Raw genomic sequence first — 19,188 nt, 5'->3', positions numbered from 1 at the left:
ACACGAGACAGCAAAGATGTGGCACAGAGAAGCACAAAGCGGCTGTAACCCTGCTGCCCAGGGAAGCCATGGCCAGCAGTGTGGGTTTCACGTGGCGTTGGACCCGTCGGGGCCTGGCGATCAGCGCGGAAGGGCAAGCACTCCGCGGTGGAGCCAGGTTCCAGCCCTGTGTTTGGTTTTCTTAAACGCGAGCGCCCTCTTCTGTTCTGCGAGAGAAACGGCCGAGTTCTCTCTGAGAGAGCCTTGCGCCCCAGGAAAGGCTTCGCGGGCGCGGGTTAGGGCGGCTGGGGTGACAGAAACCCCGCTTCCAAGGGTGAAGAGGAAGAGAAAGAGAGGCGCCGGGGTGGGGGTGGGGGGGAGCATCGTTTCCAGGCCAGGCGTCCTCACTGACGTCACAGATCCCCGCGTGGCCTCTTCCGGGGCGGGAAAGCTGCGCGCTCAGGCGGAAGTGGCGCACCCGTGAGTTCCGCAAAGTGCCTGCGTTTTGAGCTTAGCGGTCTAGTTTGAGTCGGATACTTAATCACCGCCCAGGAGGGGAACGCCAGAATTTCGGTGCTTTGCGGAAGGGATCCAAGTCAGTCCGCCGACGAGAGAACCGAAGCTCGGCCTGCGGGAGGGGCCGGGAAGCCTGGGCGGAGCGAGAGGGGCGCGGAGGAAAGGGCGCCTGCGGGCCATGGCGCCACCTCCGGGGGTGGGTCCCGCGTCTCTACGGTTTGCAGCTGCGGCCTGCTGGCTGGTCGTCCGCCAACGTCGCGTGGAGCACTTCCCAAGAGTGGTAGAGTTTCTGCAGTCCCTGCGCGCAGCCGCTCCCGGCTTGGTTTGCTACCGACACCACGAACGTCTGTGTATAGGCCTAAAAGCCAAGGTACTAGAGTAGAACCTAAAGGGGCGAGATGCGAGGCCCTGAGGAAGGCCGACTGGTTGGGATTGAGATCGGTTGAAAAAGGGCGGGAATTCTGAACTCAGTACCATGCAGGTGGTGGTGGAGTTGATCCTGCAGGAGCAACCCTGGGTCCAGGTCCTGAATGCCTTGGATCATCACTTCCCAGAGTCCGGACCGGAACCACTGAACCCTGCAACTGTGAGTAATCCCTCGATAGGCCATACTCCTGAGGCGTGATGCAACCAAGTAGCCCCTGGGTCCTCGTGACACCCTCTGCCCCTAATTTTTCTGTCTTCCCTCTCCTCAACAGAAAAGGCAAGATAGGAAGATTTTAGAAGCCCGGGAGAATTTTTGCCTGCATGTGAAGCAGCTGTCAAAGGCTGAGGATTTGGCCTCGAGCCTGCCGGTGAGAATGGTTGGTTTGGAGGATTTTATGTGATTCCTGTTTTTTATAAAACTCATATGATCTGTTTCTCTTTCCCACATATAGGAACTCAAACAAGACTATGGGGAACCCTTTCTGGTTGCCATGGAGAAGCTGTTATTTGAATACTTGTGTCAGCTAGAGAAAGCACTGCCTCCAGTCAAGGCACAAGAGGTTGTTGAGAGAAAACCCCGGAAGGGCAGAGTGTGGGATAGCCTTTCTGAGACCCATGGTCCTCATATCTGTCACTTTGCCCACAGCTTCAGGATGCCCTAAGTTGGCTTCAGTCTGGCTGTTTTGTCACCTCTTCTGTTGCTTTGCGCCACTATGGTATGGATATGGGATGGCCATTTCCAGGTAAGGGAACCATTGGGATAACTAGGAGGCTAGTGTTTACCTTGACCAAACCTGAGTCAGCTGATTAGAAATTATGTGGACCTGAGACACAAACCTGACTGAGTTAATTAACCTATTTCTAATTTTATAAGGCATCTTATTTTATCTTTTAGAGAGCTCAGCTTCTGGCTCAGTGAATCTGACAGAACCAGTGGAACAGAGTCCTCGTCAGCAAGCAAAACCAGCACTCCATAGTCCTCTGCCTAAAGCTAAGTCTGGCCTTCACCAGCCAGCTTCACGGGAGCACCCAGAACATTTAGCTGGCAGCCGCTTTAATCTGGCCCCTCTAGGGAAGCGAAAATTCCGATCACAGTGGACATCTGCAAAGGGATGTCATAAAGAGCGGCCTACAGTCATGCTGTTCCCCTTTAGGAATGTGGACTTAACAGCCCAAAATACATCTCACCGGAAAAGCAGGGAAGAGCATGGAGTGGACACAGCGGGTTCTGTGGGTACAAAACCAGTCGCCACTGGAAAATCCAAGACTGCATCTCAGACCACAGGGAAAAGAGCTCCAGAAGAGAGCCTCCCTGACATACCTGCTGCAGAGCAAATGGAGTAAGACTTGCTTCTCCTTACTTAGGAACCCATTCCTTGCCCACTTTCCTTCTTCACCTACCTTTCCCTTGTTCCCACTTCAGGAACTCTGTGAATTGCTACATGGATCCTCTGAAACTGTCATTATCACCTGCTAGACCCAAGAAACCAGGTTAGTGGGCTGACTCAAGACTCGAGTAGATAGCCTTTCCTTGGCAATTTTCAGGGCCTGTATTCACCTAAGAGAATGGTTTTGGGCCGGGTAGTGGTGGCACACGTCTTTAATCCCAGCATGTGGGAGGTGGAAACAGGTGGAGCTCTGTGAGTTTGAGACCAGCCTGGTCTCCAGAGCAAGTAAATGGTTTTATTTTAATTGTGGTTTCTCTCCTGCAGCGGCAGTGCAGTCCCCGTCTCTGTGTGGCTCTGTTATTACCATAGGGGACTGGGTTTTGGACTCTGATGAGGAAGAAAATAACCAGAGGGAAAGAAAGGTGAGTAGGAAGAAACAGAAGGCTGAGGATGGGCAGAGCAAGGCAAACATCCACATTAGGGGTTCCGGTTCTAGGCACTGTGCTTCCTTCTCTATAGGAGTCTCTGAAAAACTATCAGAAGACAAAGTTTGGCACCTTTATCCCCATGTTTTGTGACTACATGCCCGAGTCCTGCCTGTTTGCTCCTGGCAAGATAGCCAATTCTAGGGTCCTGTAATGGTTCTGGAAGGCCCTTGCACTCTGCCCATCAACCTCTGCAGCTCTGTGTGCAGTTTAGTGGGAATGAAAAGGAAGCCCAGAGCCGAGCTGCCTGGCTACGTTGCTGAAGCTTTGTAATGCTTGAAAATTAAAATTTGAATGTGTTACAATGCCTTGATGGAAAGAAGGGGAATTAAGACTTCCTTCTATGTAGGTCATTCCTCAGGAACATAACTGGCTTTAGAGCTGGTTGAAGCCCTTCCCATATTTCCTTGCTTTGAAAGGGTTGTTCTGATTTATCTGGATGGGTTACCAGGGTTGAGAGCCTAGAAATAAATCATGAGTGCTGCTTCTGTCAACATTCTCTAATGGCAGGATTTGTTCTGCAAATGCTCATGCTACCAAGTTACCTGGGACTGGTGACACCAGAGTGTAGGTGCTTCATGGGAATAACACTCATTGTTATTGCTCCCATACTCTGCCTAGGAGGAGCATTTAGATTTCAACTGTGCCGATAGCCCAGCATCTCTTTTTCCCACTAAAAGGATCTATCTTTATTAAGGTTATTTGAAATACTTAAGTACTTCTAAGCTGTTTAGTTATTTGATGATCTCATTTAATGAAGCCGATTAACATGATTCCAAAAGCCTTTTTCCAGACCAAGGCTTGTCATTTATGTATCAATCAGCATCTTTTCCTCCTAGTCTCAGGATGCTGTCCCCAGATTCCCATTTGTTGATCTCATGTCTTCTTTTTGCCTCCTCCCCAGTGAGTGCCTTTAGCATTGTGTGTGTGCAGGAAACGCAGTGACTACAGGAGCACTCAGGAGTGAGGTGATAGGAGCTGAATTAAGTAACACATGGTAGCTGGAATGAGAGAAAAGCCTTTGAGGCCCCAGTGGCAGAGTGTTGCTGCCTTGGGAAAGTAGACTTGTCAAGGTTATCGAGATTCACTGAAGATTGGATTCACTTGTTGGGTGACTCGGATAAAGGTAGTTCTCCGACTCAATTCCTTCAGTTTAGCAGCCCCTACATATGTGCACGTAGACCGGATGCCTCCTAGGATGTCGCGAATAGTATGTTCCACATCCCCTTTAAAAGGAACTTCTACGGTCTTTCCCTCTGAGGCCCTTGGAAAAGAAAAACTTTTATTACCTATTTGTTCAGAATTTCTTAAGCCCAGTGACTCTTCTGTCTCTAACATTTATAACCCTTTACCATTTTTCTCGCAAGAATGGTACCCTAAATTTCCCAGGAGGCATGACACGATCTTTCATAGCCATGTTCACCAACACTCACGCTAGCCTTCCATACATACCTGTACTCGGCCACACCTCCTGAGTATTTCTTCATGGCCATTTCAGAACTCATTCCATAGAAGAGCTTGTACTTCTTGCCATCCCTTTCAATGAGTTCACCACCTGATTCACTGTGCCCAGCCAGCATGCCACCCAGCATCACAAAGTCAGCCCCTGCCCCTGCCAAAGTCAAGGAGTTGGGAAAAAAAGGCCAAGGTACCCATATAGCCACCTTCAAAAACAGTTTGTGTCAGAGTTAGTTCTGTGAACCAACATCTTGGATCTGTTTGCACAGCTAATCCATAGTTTCTTGGGACTGCTCTGCCCATGCCTCTCCTACCCATTAGAACTAACTTCCTCAAGATTTTTAAAGACCTGGACGTTCCCTGGCTGGTTTGTTTCTGCCTTCCTATCTTCTGGTGATTTCATTTTATTGCTCCCCAGCTGAGTGTGACTTTAGACCCAAGAAGATAGCTCTCCAATTTTAAGGATCACCTGGGAAACAGAAAAATGGAGATTTGCATTTTTTTCCCTTAGGGTGATTTTGTAGGTTGGGTATAGGGCTCAGATACCTGCATTGTCCAAAAATCTCAGAATTTCCTCTGCTGGCTTGTCACAAGTGACACTTAAGGTTTCAGGGTCACTAGTTCATATTATGAATCTGAATGGCTTCCCGAGCTGCTGCTAGCCTGACCCTAGACCCTGAGATGACTTACAGGATCCTCTTCCTATGCTTTCCCAGTCTCCTTACCAAAAGCCTTTGCCACATCCCCAGGACAGCTGCAGCCTCCATCCTACAAAGTAACAAACACTGTAAGAGACAGCATGGACTTCTCAAGGCTTCACAACTGCCCATATCAAAATGGACATGAATTCAGCTCCTGACTGGGACTTTACTGGGGCCCCACACCACAGAAAACATAGCTGCTAGGCAGCCAGCCGCAATCCTCCCCAGCCCTTGGGTCTTACTGAAATGATATGGCCTTTGAGGCCATGAGCAGCATCTGCACACTCCATCACTGCGCTGAGCTGTGGGTACCCCACTCCAGTTTTCTTCCGAGTTGTACAAACAGAGCCTGGGAAGAATGTGACAGGTGAGAAAAGCGTTCTGTGGTTACCACCAAAGGGGTAGATAGAACAGCGGCCCCAGGGAACCAGCTTACCAGGACCAATTCCCACTTTGATGATGTCAGCTCCAGAGAGGATTAGCTCTTCTACCATCTCTCCTGTTACCACATTTCCTGCCTAAGACACAAGCAAAAGAGAACACCCTTAGGGTCAGCGGTGGAGAGCAGCTCTGTGCTCAAATGGCATGCCTTGACTGTGACCATCCTCTTACAAAAATAAAGGACATCCAGAGCCCCTCTATAGGACCTTCCCAATTTCAGAGGACCTGGATTCCCACTCGCCTTTCTCTCCACATTCCTATTTTCACTTAGTGTAAAGAATAGAGAGAACTAGCCAGTGTTGTCATTGAACTAGGGCTAAACCGTCCAGAAGGACCTTTAAGGCAGTAAGGTCAACCAGCAAGAAGACAAAATGGCATTAAAAAGGTATTGGTGAGGCAGAGAAATACCACTCAGATCTGACAGTGGTCCCCTTTCACTACCAGGTCACTACTTCCCAGTCCTGAAGCTCCCTGCCTTCAGTGAAAATGAAATGTGGGCTAAACCTCCATCTGCCTAACTGTTTGGACAGTGTGGGCATTCCCTTCAATGCTGTGAAGAAAACGAGGCCTTAGGTTGTTTCTAACAGGTCTCCAAAGGAATAAAACATGGTTTTATATGCTACTTTTTGTTGTTAATTTGACACAGGACCTCAGGGCTTAAAACTCCTGTCTCTACCTCCCAAATACTGGGATTTTAGGCTATGTGTCGCAATACCAGGCTTTCATGTGATACTTTATATTATTGCAGCACATGTCCATTTCAGTAGGGAGACATACATATACCACAGGTATGTGCAATGTGTAAAATGTTCATCATGTTTTGTTGGGTTTTTCGAGACAGGGTTTCTCTGTATCCCTGGCTGTCCTGGAACTCACTCTGTAGTCCAGGCTGACCTCAACTCAGATCCACCTGCCTTTACCTTCAAAAGCTTGTACCACCATGCCTGCTTCCGTCATATTTAAGTGAAGTCAGTCACTGGGTTGATGGACTGTGAATCAAGGGTCAGGGATGCTGCACTGGTTAAGACACATCTAAACCTTTGAACCATGACAATACCATGTAGACCAGAAACATGGTGCAGCAGAGGACAAATACTGATAGGACAAAATGGAATGTCAAAGGAGGAGGAGACTAGAAACATGCCTAGCTGAGTGTGGTGGCACATGCTTTTAATCCCAGCACATGGAAGGCAGGCTGGCAGAGGCCAGCCTTGTCTACAGAGTAAGTTCCAGGGCAGCCAAGGCTACATAGAGAAACCTTGTCAGGGGGAGGGGGAGGGACAAGGGACACATACCATGATGGTGTGTTGGGGGAAGCGCCTCCGTACATCCTTTACAAATTCAACAAAATGTTCAGAGTAGCCATTAGCCACATCCAAGCATATGTATTTCACTTGGGGAATAGCTTCCAGGATCTGCTCCAGCTGCTCAAAGTCAGCAGAGGCTGTGCCAGAGCTGGCGGCTAGATGCTGTGGAGAAAGCATTAGATCAGCCTGGTGGCACTGGGTCAGAAGTGACCTGCCTGGTAAGGAATCAGTAGGAACTGACAGTAGGGGTTATTCCCAAAGAGTCAAAAGAGGGTTCCTAGGAAACTGGTGAGGGAGCAGGGCAGGCCCTGAGTTACCTCAAGACAGTCAGGGTTCTGGCCAGCAAACTCCTGCCACTGGTGGACGTTGTAGTGCTTATGGACGGCAGTGAAAAGGGAGAACTGGGGAGGAGAAAGAACCATCAGAAGGGCAAAAACTTGACTATTTGTAGACTTGTCTATATTGTCCGGAGAGGAAATGATGCATTTGAGAGGCAATGTGAAGGAGTTCACCACTGAGCTGATTGAACCACTGTTCTTACAAACCCCGGCATGGCTAGTTTTTTGCCCTAAACTAGTACTTGTCAAGCATTCCTATCAAAGTACTGTGATCTGGGTTGGATTAAACTTGTCAGCACAGACATTGCTTGTGACCTAAAAAAATGACAGGGACGTGCTGCTGGTACAGCAGGACAAGTAGGAGGCATGGGAGAACTACAAAGAGGCTAGATGGAGCTAGTGTTTGTGTACACTTAGCACTGAGGTGATCTAGCACTAAAAAGACTGTATTTTTCTCTCTTCTGGTTTACTTGCTAGCAGTACTCCAACTCTAGATATACACAAAGCTAAAGGCTTAAGACAGTAGAGCAAACAAAATACTATTCCATTCTTTATCTTTTCTGCCAAGTAAGGGCAGATTTTCATGTTAGGAACATAAACATGCAAAGATCAACTTCATCTATCTTGGTAAATTAAAAAAATACAATGACTCCCAGAATGGTGGTGTCACACGCCTTTAATGCCAGCACTCAAGCAGAGGTAGGTGGATCTTTAGAGTTCACCAGCTAGGGCTACAGAGAAATCCTGTCTCATAAAAACAACAAAACACCACCACCAAAAATCTGACTCAGCAGGCTCAAAACCTCTGGCTCATAAAACTGCAAATATCCCCTGAGAAAGGCATTTGGAACACAGGATGCTGGTGTTCGTGCTTTCTGAAAGCACAAACATGAAACCAGACACGAGTCAGGAGTTGGTCAGACAGCAAGTGCAGAGAAACCCAAAGTGGTCCTGTATCAGCCAGCCAACGTGCTTAAAAGCTGGTATTCTTCCTCAGTAACACTCAACTGTCAACATGTTTGCAAACAAAAGCTCTAGGTGGTCAGCAGATCTTGGAGATATTTGACCTATTAAACACACCCAACACATACCAACCCTGAGAAAAAGTTGGCTTGTATCTAACCTTTTTATTATTACTGAGACTTGGCTATTTTTCTAGAATTTGATTTTTTGTTTAGTTTTGGTTTTTCAAGACAGGGTTTCTCTGTTTCCCTGTATGTCCTGGAACTTGATTTGTAGACCAGACTGGCTTCCAAGTCACAGAGAATCAACTCCTGAGTGCTGGGATTACAGGTGTGTGCCACCTCTGCCTGACTAAACTTTTGTTTCTGTGGCACTTATCATCAGTACTGAAATCCAGTCCCCAGGAAGAGTCATATATTGCAGCATGTCTTTTGACAGACTTACCATCCCCCAAATCCACCTGTCAGAGAAGGCAGACAATAGACAACAGCAGGATTCCTAACAGTTAGTAAACGGAATGAATAAAGTAATAAAACACCATAATTATCAGTCTCAGAGAAAACACAACAAATATCTACAAAGACAGAAAAATCGGAAAGTCCTTCAGGCTAACAGTCACAAACAGAAACAACCTATCAACTAGGGCTACAAGGGTTACCAGCAAAGCATATTATGTTCTCAAAAGTGCCCAGGCAACTATCTACCTTCTCAGCTACATGCACAGAAGCAAGCAACATTACTGACAGGAGCAGTGTCTTCCACTCTCAAAGGGAACAACCTGTATTTAAGAAAAAACATCCATTTGAGGTACATCTCAGAAACTCCCAGGAACCTAGGACTTAAAGCAGGGGAAAATTAAAAGAATAATAGGCATACAAGAACACTAATAAGACCATTTTCTCTGGGACATTATTTTTTTTTTCTTTTAAGATTTATTTATGCTGTATCCTCCCTGTAGGCCAGATGAGGGCACCAGATCTCATTATAGGTGGTTGTGAACCACCATGTGATTGCTAGGAATTGAACTCAAGACCTCTGGAAGAGCAGTCAGTGCTCTCAACCGCTGAGCCATCTCTCCTGCCTTTTTCTGGGACATTATACATATAAACAGTATTTTGTTTCTGGACGAAACAATGAATGCTCAATGTTCAAAACAATGGCAGACTGATGTGTGTGATTGGGTTGACCTGGGTGGGTGCTGGAAGAATTTGGTAAGGTGTGTGTGTGTGTGTGTATATATATATATATATATATATATACACACACACACATCTTATTGGGGGGGTTATAAATCAGAAAATGGGCAGGGCAGTGATGGTGCACACCTTTAATCTCAGCACTTGGGACGCAGGGGCAGGTGGATCTTTGTAGGTTCAAAGCCAACCTGGTCTACAAAGCGAGTTCCAGGGCTGTCGCATAAAGCTACACAGAAACCCTGTCTCAAAAAAACAAAAACAAGCAAAAAATGGAACAAAATCAAATTCTGAGCCTCACTAATTCAGATGGATCTTTGAAGTGATAAAGGGTTTTTGGTAATGGGAAAATTTGGTGAACCCAAGGATTCTGTCAGTTGTCAGAGAATGGGAGTAGAAAAGCAATGCTTCTGCAGTCTATTGGGGTAACACTGGGTATGGTACATAAGATTGGTCTCACCTTACAGAGAACCTTTGCCATTTCAAAAGTCCCCACGGTATCCATATTGGCAGCAATAATGGGGATGCCATTGTATATCTGCTTTGAGTTCCGGAATAAGAAGGACCTTGTGAGATCTACCTATAGACATCAACAGAACATTAAGCATTTCATTCATCCATAAAATATGTATCACATTAAAACTAGACAGTTTTCTTGGTCCTGGTCCCCAACAAGTCTGAGGTTTAAAAAGCAAGAATATAGCTAGCTCACCTCACTTCGAGACTTCAGGGTGCTGCGTTTGGGCCTCAACAGGACATCCTTAAAGTCCAGTTTCACATCATTGTCAATATGAGGCATGATGCAGGGCTGCAGACCGATAAAAGTTTGAGGTCTGTAAGCCTAGGAAGTTACAAGTAAAGAACGGAACTTCATGGGCCTTAATCTTGATAACGCTAGGACAAGGGCCACCACTCATGCTTAAATTGTGTAAAAGGTTAGGGTGTGGTCCTTGAAGTCTTACTAGGACCATCCAGTGTCTGGATTACCCAAATGCTTCAATCCCAGTTATTGTTAGGGAGAACAGGAAAGAGATCATGATCTCTGAAGGTACAGTCCTTACCCGGCTAATCTTTTTCCCGCCTCAGCAAAGGGCAATTTAGAGTAAGAAACTGACTTAGTCGGGAAGGAAAAAGATTTCAATCAGCTTCCGGCACAGGGGTACTCACTTCCTGTTGCTTTGACTCAGGTGGCAGTTGACCAAAGATTCTTTTGCTTAGCAACTAGCCGCGTGCAGCTCCGATGAGCCTTCAGGGCAACACCAAGTTCCGCTAATTGCAAGTCCGACTACCCAAGGAATTCCTGCTTCGGGAACTGTGCAAGGCCTTCTGGGTAACAGAGTCCACACACTGAGGTTGCCGTTGGGTGCGAGCGGCGGGAGGACTACAACTCCTAGGATGCAAAGGTCGGAGCTGCCTCCTGGCATGATGGGAAGAGTAGTTTGTTCTGCTTCAGCTCGCCGCTAACCCCAGCTAGCTGAGCCCGCGTGGCGTCTCAGGGCGTCGTCTGTGCTTTTCCTAAGCCGGCTTGCCTTTTTCTCTACAACGCCACTGACTCGAAACACAAGGGTATTCCTGAGCCTTTCGGAAGCCGGGTGGAAAGAGGAGAGGGTGGATCCGGAGAGTGACCCGGAAGCAGAAGTGTCCCTAGCCGTGGAGTGCTGGGAAGCGGCAGCGGTGACCACAGCGGGAGAAGCAGCACTATAGCCGCCTGCAGCCCCAACCTGGGAGGAAGATGCTAATTAAAGTGAAGGTGGGAGCATTTCCAGGCTTGCCAAGACTCTGTGGTGCCGGGCTGGCCGCTGCGCCTTAGGGAAGAGGCGGGGAAGGAAAAACCATGCCTCTCCTGAACTTGGAGGGTTGACACCCTCGGGGCCGTGCGCGAGGCGTGATGGGAACTAGGGGGACCCCGGGAGGCTTTGAGCACTGGAGGCCCGTCCCGCCTGAAGACCTCGGGGGTTTGCCTTCCCTACATCCTTCCCAGGTCTATGCTGTAATCTGAAAGGAGGCTGCGTTTGTCCTGGTCTCACTGTATTCAAACCCTTGTAGTCAGAGAAGGCCTGGCAGCAGTTTGGCTCCTCACTCCTGAATTTTTGAGAAAAGCTTTGTTCCCCGTTCTTCATACCTAGGTTGCATGCTTCCCCCGGACCCTAATGCACAGTATTGAAGCATTAGTCTGGGGACAGTGAGGGCCTCTTAGCAACTATGAGCCTTTTCTGGTGGTTGCCAAGGTTAGTGTCTCACCTGTCTTTCAGTAACTGCGCTAGGAGGTGACCACTTGGCATCCCCTTGCACGAGCTGAACAATGAGACCCAGTCTCACTTCTTTGATTGCATCAGGTTACTTTTCGGCGCATTGGTTCTTCGAACTGTGTCTCCTTCAGCTCCCTTAGTTCATCAACTTTAAACCTTCCAGTCTTTTCTGCTGTTTTTACCTTTGTTCGTTTAGACAGACACAAGACTGACAGCTGATGCAGCTGGGCATTAGTTTGAGCTTTTAATAGCTTTGTAAGCCTGTCTTCACTTCTGTATATGTCAGCTGTTGTTAACTTGGTTTTCTCCAGTCCCTCCACTAACTTTTTAAATTAAGGGCTGAAGCCAGCCCGGTTGATCACTCTGTAATTCCAGCTCTTGGGAGGCAGAGGCAGGCGGATCTCTATGAATTTGAGGCCAGCCTGGACTACAAAGCGAGTTCCAGGACAGCTAGGATTATTAGACAGAAAAACCCTGTCTTTAAAAAAAAAAAAAAAAGGATTGAAGCCAGAGAACAGGTTGATGTGTGCTATTTTTGAAAAATTGATTGGTCATCTATGTGTTGATAGGTCTTTGAGTCTTAAACTTTTTATTTTGGTTGTTTTTAGTGCATACAATGATAGGTCTCATTGTGAGGGTTTTTTTTTGTGTGTATGTGTATCATGGTGCTTTGCTCATAATCATCATGCGTCATTACCTTTTATTTCCCATGGACCATACCTTCCTCCTCTCAAATAGCTCCTCCTGCAGCCAGTTTCAAAATAGAAATTATGGGAAGTAGAGAAAGACAGGATCTCCTGAGTAAATTTGGAGCATGGGGACCTTGGGAGAGGGTTGAAAGGGAGGGGAAATACAGGGAAGGGAGCAGAGAAAAATGTGGAGCTCAATAAAAGTTTTAAAAATAGAAATTATTAGCCAGGTGGTGCACACCTTTAATTCTGGCGCTTGGGAGACAGAGGCAGGCGGATCTCTGTGAGTCCAACCTGGTCTACAGAGTGAGCTTCTGGATAGTCGGGGCTATCCAGAGAAACCGTGTTTTAAAAAGCAAACAACAACAATAACAAGAGAAATGTTAATGATGGTTGGTGTCTGAAGTTCCAGTACTCAGGAAGTTCAGGCTGGAGTTTGTGGCAATATCTAGAGACCCTGTGTCAAACAAAAACTGAGAAGGAAAGAAAAGAACGGATGGAAGAGAAGGCCGGGATCTGAGTGCTAAACTAACTGAGTGCTAAATTAACTAATAGTCTAAAATTAGGAAATATATATGTTTGTGTTTTGCAAAGTGAAAGTGGGTTTACTCTTGGGTAAAGGTATTGTTTTGTGACTGTTTTCATTTTTGTTAGATGTGTGATAGTAGTTCGTGTGGATTTGGGGGTGGGGACTTTATCTGTAAGGGTGTTTTGCCTGAATGTTTGTCAGTGTATTATGTGTGTTCAGTGCCCCAAGAATCCAGAATAGGGTGCTGGGTCCCCTAGAACTGAAGTTACAGATGATTGTGAGCTGCCATGTGGGTGCTGGGAATGGAACCGTGTACTTTGCGAGAGCAGTAAGTGCACTTCTCTGTTGTACCACCTCCTCCGCGCCCCGTTGTATGTGTTCCTTAGCGTGGCTTGCTGTGAAAGGAGAAGGCTTTGCGCTTCCATCACCTCCTGCTCCGAAGGGGAGGCTATTCTCCTACTTATGTTGTGGGTTTTTTTTGTTTTGTTTTTTTTTAACAATTAAACAGTTTAGGCCTGGAAATTTGGCTCAGTAGTTAAGACTGCTCTTCCTTAGGACCTGGCTTCGATTCCCAGCCCTCACACAGCAGCTGACAACCGTAGCTCCAGCTCCAGGGGATCCCACACCCTCTTCTGGCCTGGACAGGCACTGCATACGCATCCTGCACAGACGTATGCAAGCAAAGCATCAATACACATAAAATAAAGATAAATCTTTTTTAAAAATTAAAAAAGCCCTATACTGGGGCTGGAGATATGGCTCAGCAGTTAAGAGCACTGCCTGCTCTTCCAAGCAACCACAATGAGTTCAATCCCCAGCAACCACATGGTGGCTCACAACCATCTGTAATGAGATCTGGCGCCCTCTTCTGGCCTGCAGGCATCCTCACAGACAGAATATTTTATACATAATAAATAAAATATTTTTAAAAAAAGCCCTATACTGAGAGACTTTACCTCATGACCCATGGAGCTTACTATTTGATATGCTCTGATGTTGGCAAACCATTTTAAGTTGTTTTTGTTAACTGTTTTTGGGGTGAGATGAGATCTACAGTTTAAAATACTGTGTTCCAGGTAGACTTCTCAGACTTATGGACAGAAAGAATCACCTAAGGGCGTTACTAAAATGATAGCCCTTGCTCAGGAGAGCTGCACTGGCAGTGGGGTGTGTTTCATCACTTTGGTTTTTGTACCTGCTGCTGTAGCCTCGACTGGTCTCAAACTTGTGAAGATCCTCCAGTCTCAGGCTCCTAATGCTGGCTGAGCCAGTGTGTTGGTAGCCCCTCCCAGGCTGATCCCCAATTCAGTTCTTCCTGCCTCAACCTCCGAGGGCTAGGGTTATAGGCGTGCATCACCATCCTCAGTTTTTACTCAGTATTTACCATTCTCCTTGTCTGCAACATCTGCCTATGTTTTTCTTTATTTTTTACTATGTATATGGGTACTTTGCCAGCCTCTATGTTTGTTCACCAATTGTGTGCCTGATTCCAAGGAGGCCAGAAAAGGACACTGGATTCCCTGGAACTGAAGTTGCAGGTGGCTGTGAGCTACCATGTGGGCTCTGGGAACCAAATCCAGGTCCCCTAAAAAAGTACTCTTGACCATTAAGCCATCTCTTTAGCCCTTCTTCTGTCTAATATTAATCCCTCTGCCCTCCATCTCTTTGTTTGCTCTTTCTTTATATATTAAGTATATGAAATATTTAGCTGCTTCTGTAGAACTTAGAGTTTTTAAACAAGGTTCTTTGTAGATTACTCATTTTTCAACTGTTTCTCTATATTGCTGATATCTTGTCTAACTTTATGTACGCCTTTCTCCTTCACAATTAAGTCCTTCCTGCTTTTGTTTGTTTGAGATAGGATAGGGCATTGTGTATGCTAGCTAAATCCCTGGCCCGGACCATTTCTGAGTGAAATCTGTTACCTGATTTCCATGGTCCTAAAATCAAATGCACCCTCCTATCATAAGTCATCTTTCCATTACCTTGAGCATATGTTAACCCTGTCAATCAGCCAGGCATCTGGAGCACTTCTTTTTGTTTGCTTGTTGGTTTTGTTTTGGTTTTCAAGACAGGGTTTCTCTGTAACAGCCCTGGCTGTCCTGGAACTTGCTCTGTAGACCAGGCTGGTCTCAAACTCATAGAGATCCACCTGCCTCTGCCTCCCAAGTACAGGGATTAAAGCTGTGCATCACCACCTGGCTTATAAAATATTCTGTATTTTACTTTTTAAAATTTTTATTTATTTACTTTTATTTTATGTGTATATGGTGTTTTGCCATTGGTGTTGGGTCCCCTGGAACTGGAGTTACAGGCAGTTGTGAGCTGGCAAGTGGGTGTTGGGAATGAATTGAACCCAGGTCCTCTGGAAAAATAGTTAATGCTCTTAACCACTGAGCCATCTCTCCAGCCCCGGAATTTTTTTTTTTTTTTATTTTTGAGGTGTGTGTGGGGGGTGTTAAGTGTGGCTGCATTATGCCATGGGGGTATGTGGAGGTCAAAGATGGCTTTGTTGAATTGGAGCTCTCTTCTCACCTTTACAAGGGTTGCAGAGATTAGAGTCAGGTCACTAGGCTTGTATGGTGAGCACTGTTAACTACTGTGCTGTCTCTAGCTCTTAAGGTGGCTTTTTCTAAGGTTTTCCTGTGGAGGGGGTCAAGACAATGTTCCTCTGTGTAGCCCTAGCTGTCTTTCAACTCACTCTGTAGACCAGGCTACCCTCCAACTCAGAGATCTGCTTGCATCCATCTCCCAAGTGCTGGAATTAAAGGTATGGGGAAAAGGCCAGCTTTTTCTAAGTTAATGACCTAGAAATGAAAAGTCTTTGCATTTGAAGTATTAAGGTAAATAAAACAAAATGAATTATGGACAACACAATTACAAACCTCACTTTGTCATATGAGGGATTGTTGTATTTAATTTCTTTATCTTATTAAGATGGGATCTCACTTATCTCAGGCTAGATTATATATAGCCAGCATCTTGAGCTCCTTTATCTTCCTGTCTCTACCTCCCAGGTGTTTGGATTACAGGTTGTGCACTACTGCGTCCAGTTTCTACAGTTTACGTGCCTGAGCCCAGGGTTTCATAGACGAGCACTCTACCAGCCAAGCTACATCTCCAGCACTAATTCTGTGTTTCTGAGATAGCATCTACTGTGTGTCCCAGACTGGCCTCAAATTTATTAGCTTCCATACTCTGGAGTGCTGGGATAATAGGTGTGTGCTTGACCAACTGTCTTAGTTAGGGTTTTGGTTTCTGTGAAGAGACACCATGACCACAGCAACTCTTATTAGGTAAAACATCTAATTAAATGACTTGTAGTTTCAGAGATTTATCCATTATCATCATGGCAGGACATGGTAGCATGCAGGCAGACATGGTGCTGGAGAAGGAGCTGAAAATTAACATATCTTGATCTACAGGCAACGGGAAGTGATCTGAGATACTGGGCGTGGCTTGAGCACATATGAGCCCTCAAAACCCACCTCTACAGTGACACACTTCCTCCAACAAGACCACACCTCCTGATAGTGCCACTCTCTATTACCTTATGGGGGGCCACTTATATTCAAACAACCACACCAATACACCTTATAAAGGATAGCATTTAATCTGGGGCTTACAGTTTCACAGGGTGAGCCCATGACCATTATGGCAGGAAGCATGGCATCAGACAGTCAGGCATTCTGTAATAGAAGCTGAGAGTTCACCTCAGTCCACAAGTGTGAGGCAGAGAGAGAGAGAGAGAGAGAGAGAGAGAGAGAGAGAGAGAGAGAGAGAGAGAGAGCGCTAACTGGAAATGGCTTGAGCTTTTGAAAACTTCAAAGCCCACCTTCTCCAACAAGGCCACCCTCCTAGTCCTTCCCATTAACTCTGGACCAAGCAGTCACACATGAGCCTGGGGGCCATTCTCATTCCACCACAGAAGACAATTGATTTGGGCTGTGGGATTTATGAATCTTTGTCTGTTTTAGACGCTGACTGGAAAGGAGATTGAGATCGACATTGAGCCCACAGACAAGGTGATGTATGCTCAGCATGTCGCCCTCCCTTCTTTACGTCTGTGTGTGCTATGACCTTGGGCCTTTAGTTCTCATGGTGTCCACACAGCCTTGTTCTTACTATTTCTATAATTCTAAGCAGCCTCTGGCCTCTTGTTCCTCTCTAGGTGGAGCGAATCAAGGAGCGTGTGGAAGAGAAAGAGGGCATCCCCCCACAGCAGCAGAGGCTCATCTACAGTGGCAAACAAATGTAAGTCTGGGTGCAGTGGGGTATAGCAGCCCTGTGTGAAGACAAGGTGGCAAGGCTAGAGGTGCAGAGGCCTGCCACTACTTCAGTGTGTCCCTGCTTTCAGCTCTTTGACAGTTCGGTGGAGCCTATGGAATCTTCCCAGAATAAGAGAAATCACAGAATATAATATGCCAGACATAGGATAGCATATATTGAATTATAAACTAATGTTGAAACAGTTATCAACCTACTAAAGCAAATTTGTAGAGTAGTAATATATGTGCTTTATTAGTGTATTTTTAAATTTTATTGTGTATAGTTATGTGTGTATTTATAGGTCTGCATGTGAGTGCAGGTGCCTACAGCTATCAGATCCCCCCTGAAACTGTAGTTACACAAGATTGTGAGCCTCTTGAAATGGGTACTGAAATCCCAATGTAGGTCTTCTGCAAGAACAGTTTGAACTTTTAACTGCTGAGCTATCTTTCCAGCCCTCTTTATTAATATCTTATTGTAAGGTCAAATAATGGGTCTGATAGTTGCTTCTTTTTTTTTTAATTTTTCAAGATACCTACAAACAGTTATAATGTAATTTAGAAATATTTAATTTCTGTTGTGTAAGTTACCATATTGTTAACACCATGGGTCTCTTTGTTTATGTTCATATTAAATACTAACTATAGCTAGGAGCTAATAAAAATAAAGGAATATTTTTCTCACCCAATTTCACAGACCCCCCCCCAAAGAGATCCCCAAGCCCATGTTACAGATGCCTGTTCTAGATGGCATTTTTAATGCTTTTTCTTTCCGTAGGAATGATGAGAAGACAGCAGCTGATTACAAGATCCTAGGTGGTTCAGTCCTCCACCTGGTGTTGGCTCTTAGAGGAGGAGGTGGTCTTGGGCAATGATGAACCTTGGTTCCATTTTACCTCCTTGCCCTGTCGCTCATAATGAAGCATCACATATCCTCTCACGCTCTGGGACACCAGAACTTCTGCCCCCTCCCTTGGATGCCCAGTCTTGTGTGTCTACTGGTGGGAGAATGTGAGGACCCCAGGGTGCAGTGCTCCTGGCCCAAATGACCATTACTGGCTGTTGGGTTGTAGTTTGCAGTCCTGTGTGCTTCCCTCTCTTCCGGCTATTCCTTGGTTGTCAATAAAATATTTCCTGGCCTCCTGGATTCTTTCTTATTGACGCACATGACTGAAATAGAAATGGACACAATGGTAGGCAGGACAGTGGAAGGGTGCTGTGTTGAGAATGGGGGTGGGGGACACAGTTGTGTATTCCCAGCTGGGTCCTAGCACTTGTTTGCCTCAAACTCACATGGATTCCCCGCCTGCCTTCAGAGTGTTAGTATTGAAGGCCTATGCCATCAGTCTGGCATATTCTTTATTCTGAACCGTATCCCAGGCTGCCTGAGTAGGTGGGATTACAGGCATGCCCCATCAACTGACTTCAGCATAGCCTTTCAACTGGAAAACATTCTACCCCATTATCCCAAAGGATCCGAATGGGGGTGTTGCCATCTCTCTATGTATAGATGAACACACTGAACCCAGAGGAATTAATTCTTCAAAGTTCTAAATGCCAGTTTAGCCTGCTTTTGCAGTCCACCTGAGAAACAAGCTCATGTAGTATTTGGCCCTCATCCTTAGAAGGATTAAACTAGGAAAGCCTGCCCGGTGTTCTGTTGTAGTCAACTCTTAACTAGCTTGTGAGTGCCAAGTGTTGCCTCCAAATAGCTAGTTGTGGTGGTTGAGGCCCGTAATTCCAGCACCTGGGAGGCTGAGACATGAGAATCAAGAATTCCAGAGCAAGCTGGGTGGTGGTATACTCTAATCTTAGCACTTGGGAGGCAGAGGTGGGTGGATTTCTGAGTTCAAGGCCAGCCTTGTCTACAGAGCAAGTTCCAGAACCTACCAGGGCTACAGAGAGAGACCCTATCTTGAAAAATGAAGCCATGATGGAACATTTACACATTGTACATACCTGTGGTACATGTATGTCTGCTTACTGAAATGGACATGTGCTGCTATAATATAAAGTGTCTCATGAAAGCCTGGTATTGTGACACATACCTATAATCTCAACATTTAGGAGGTAGAGACAGGAGTTCAAGGCTAGCCCTGAACTCAACAACAAAAAGTATCACATAAAACCATGTTTTATTTTTTTAGAAGCTTTTTAGAGACAAAACCCAAGGCTTCGTTTTCTTCACGGTATTTAAGGTAATAGCAGCCTACTGTTGATGAAGCTGCTAGAAACCTAGGGAAGAAATGCTCTCCCTG

At 46.0% G+C, this 19,188-nt stretch overlaps 3 protein-coding genes across 11 annotated transcripts; 2 read left to right on the top strand and 1 right to left on the bottom strand.

Moving 5' to 3' along the window:
* Positions 1–428: 428 nt before the first annotated feature.
* Positions 429–6,016, top strand: Tinf2 (TERF1 interacting nuclear factor 2). 5 transcript variants are annotated; one of them, XR_015739438.1, is made up of 10 exons: positions 430–865; positions 977–1,081; positions 1,194–1,289; positions 1,374–1,481; positions 1,568–1,664; positions 1,817–2,261; positions 2,345–2,412; positions 2,634–2,731; positions 2,829–5,320; positions 5,839–6,016. XR_015739438.1 is itself a non-coding variant. In XM_087912054.1 (9 exons), exons 1-9 carry the CDS (start codon positions 674–676, stop codon positions 5,029–5,031), a joined length of 1,296 nt encoding a protein of 431 aa, XP_087768180.1. In that variant the 5' UTR covers positions 429–673; the 3' UTR covers positions 5,032–5,196. The 5 variants fall into 5 exon arrangements, 4 of the variants coding, with proteins under 4 accessions (XP_087768180.1, XP_048299905.1, XP_048299895.1 ...); XM_087912054.1 differs by lacking the exon at positions 5,839–6,016 and having other exon boundaries at positions 429–865; positions 4,945–5,196; XM_048443948.3 differs by lacking the exon at positions 2,829–5,320.
* Gmpr2 (guanosine monophosphate reductase 2) lies at positions 3,524–10,519 on the bottom strand. Of its 5 annotated transcripts, none has more exons than XM_048443973.3 (10): positions 10,363–10,519; positions 9,908–10,003; positions 9,656–9,775; positions 7,019–7,102; positions 6,690–6,863; positions 5,390–5,471; positions 5,196–5,302; positions 4,978–5,020; positions 4,247–4,406; positions 3,524–4,058 (listed from the first exon to the last, which is right to left on the bottom strand). In XM_048443973.3, exons 2-10 carry the CDS (start codon positions 9,992–9,994, stop codon positions 3,869–3,871), a joined length of 1,047 nt encoding a protein of 348 aa, XP_048299930.1. In that variant the 5' UTR covers positions 9,995–10,003; positions 10,363–10,519; the 3' UTR covers positions 3,524–3,868. The 5 variants fall into 5 exon arrangements, with proteins under 5 accessions (XP_048299930.1, XP_048299937.1, XP_048299943.1 ...); XM_048443980.3 differs by having other exon boundaries at positions 9,908–10,036; positions 10,363–10,516; XM_048443986.3 differs by having other exon boundaries at positions 9,908–10,036; positions 10,257–10,492.
* A 132-nt stretch (positions 10,520–10,651) lies between these two features.
* Positions 10,652–18,069, top strand: Nedd8 (NEDD8 ubiquitin like modifier). Its single transcript, XM_087912055.1, has 4 exons — positions 10,652–10,945; positions 16,640–16,687; positions 16,834–16,916; positions 17,709–18,069. Exons 1-4 carry the CDS (start codon positions 10,928–10,930, stop codon positions 17,803–17,805), a joined length of 246 nt encoding a protein of 81 aa, XP_087768181.1. The 5' UTR covers positions 10,652–10,927; the 3' UTR covers positions 17,806–18,069.
* Positions 18,070–19,188: the final 1,119 nt, after the last annotated feature.

This window comes from Myodes glareolus, chromosome 12 (assembly GCF_982192425.1).
Source record: "Myodes glareolus chromosome 12, mMyoGla1.1, whole genome shotgun sequence".
NCBI lineage: Eukaryota > Metazoa > Chordata > Mammalia > Rodentia > Cricetidae > Myodes > Myodes glareolus.
This window is presented reverse-complemented; position numbering and strand designations above follow the sequence as displayed.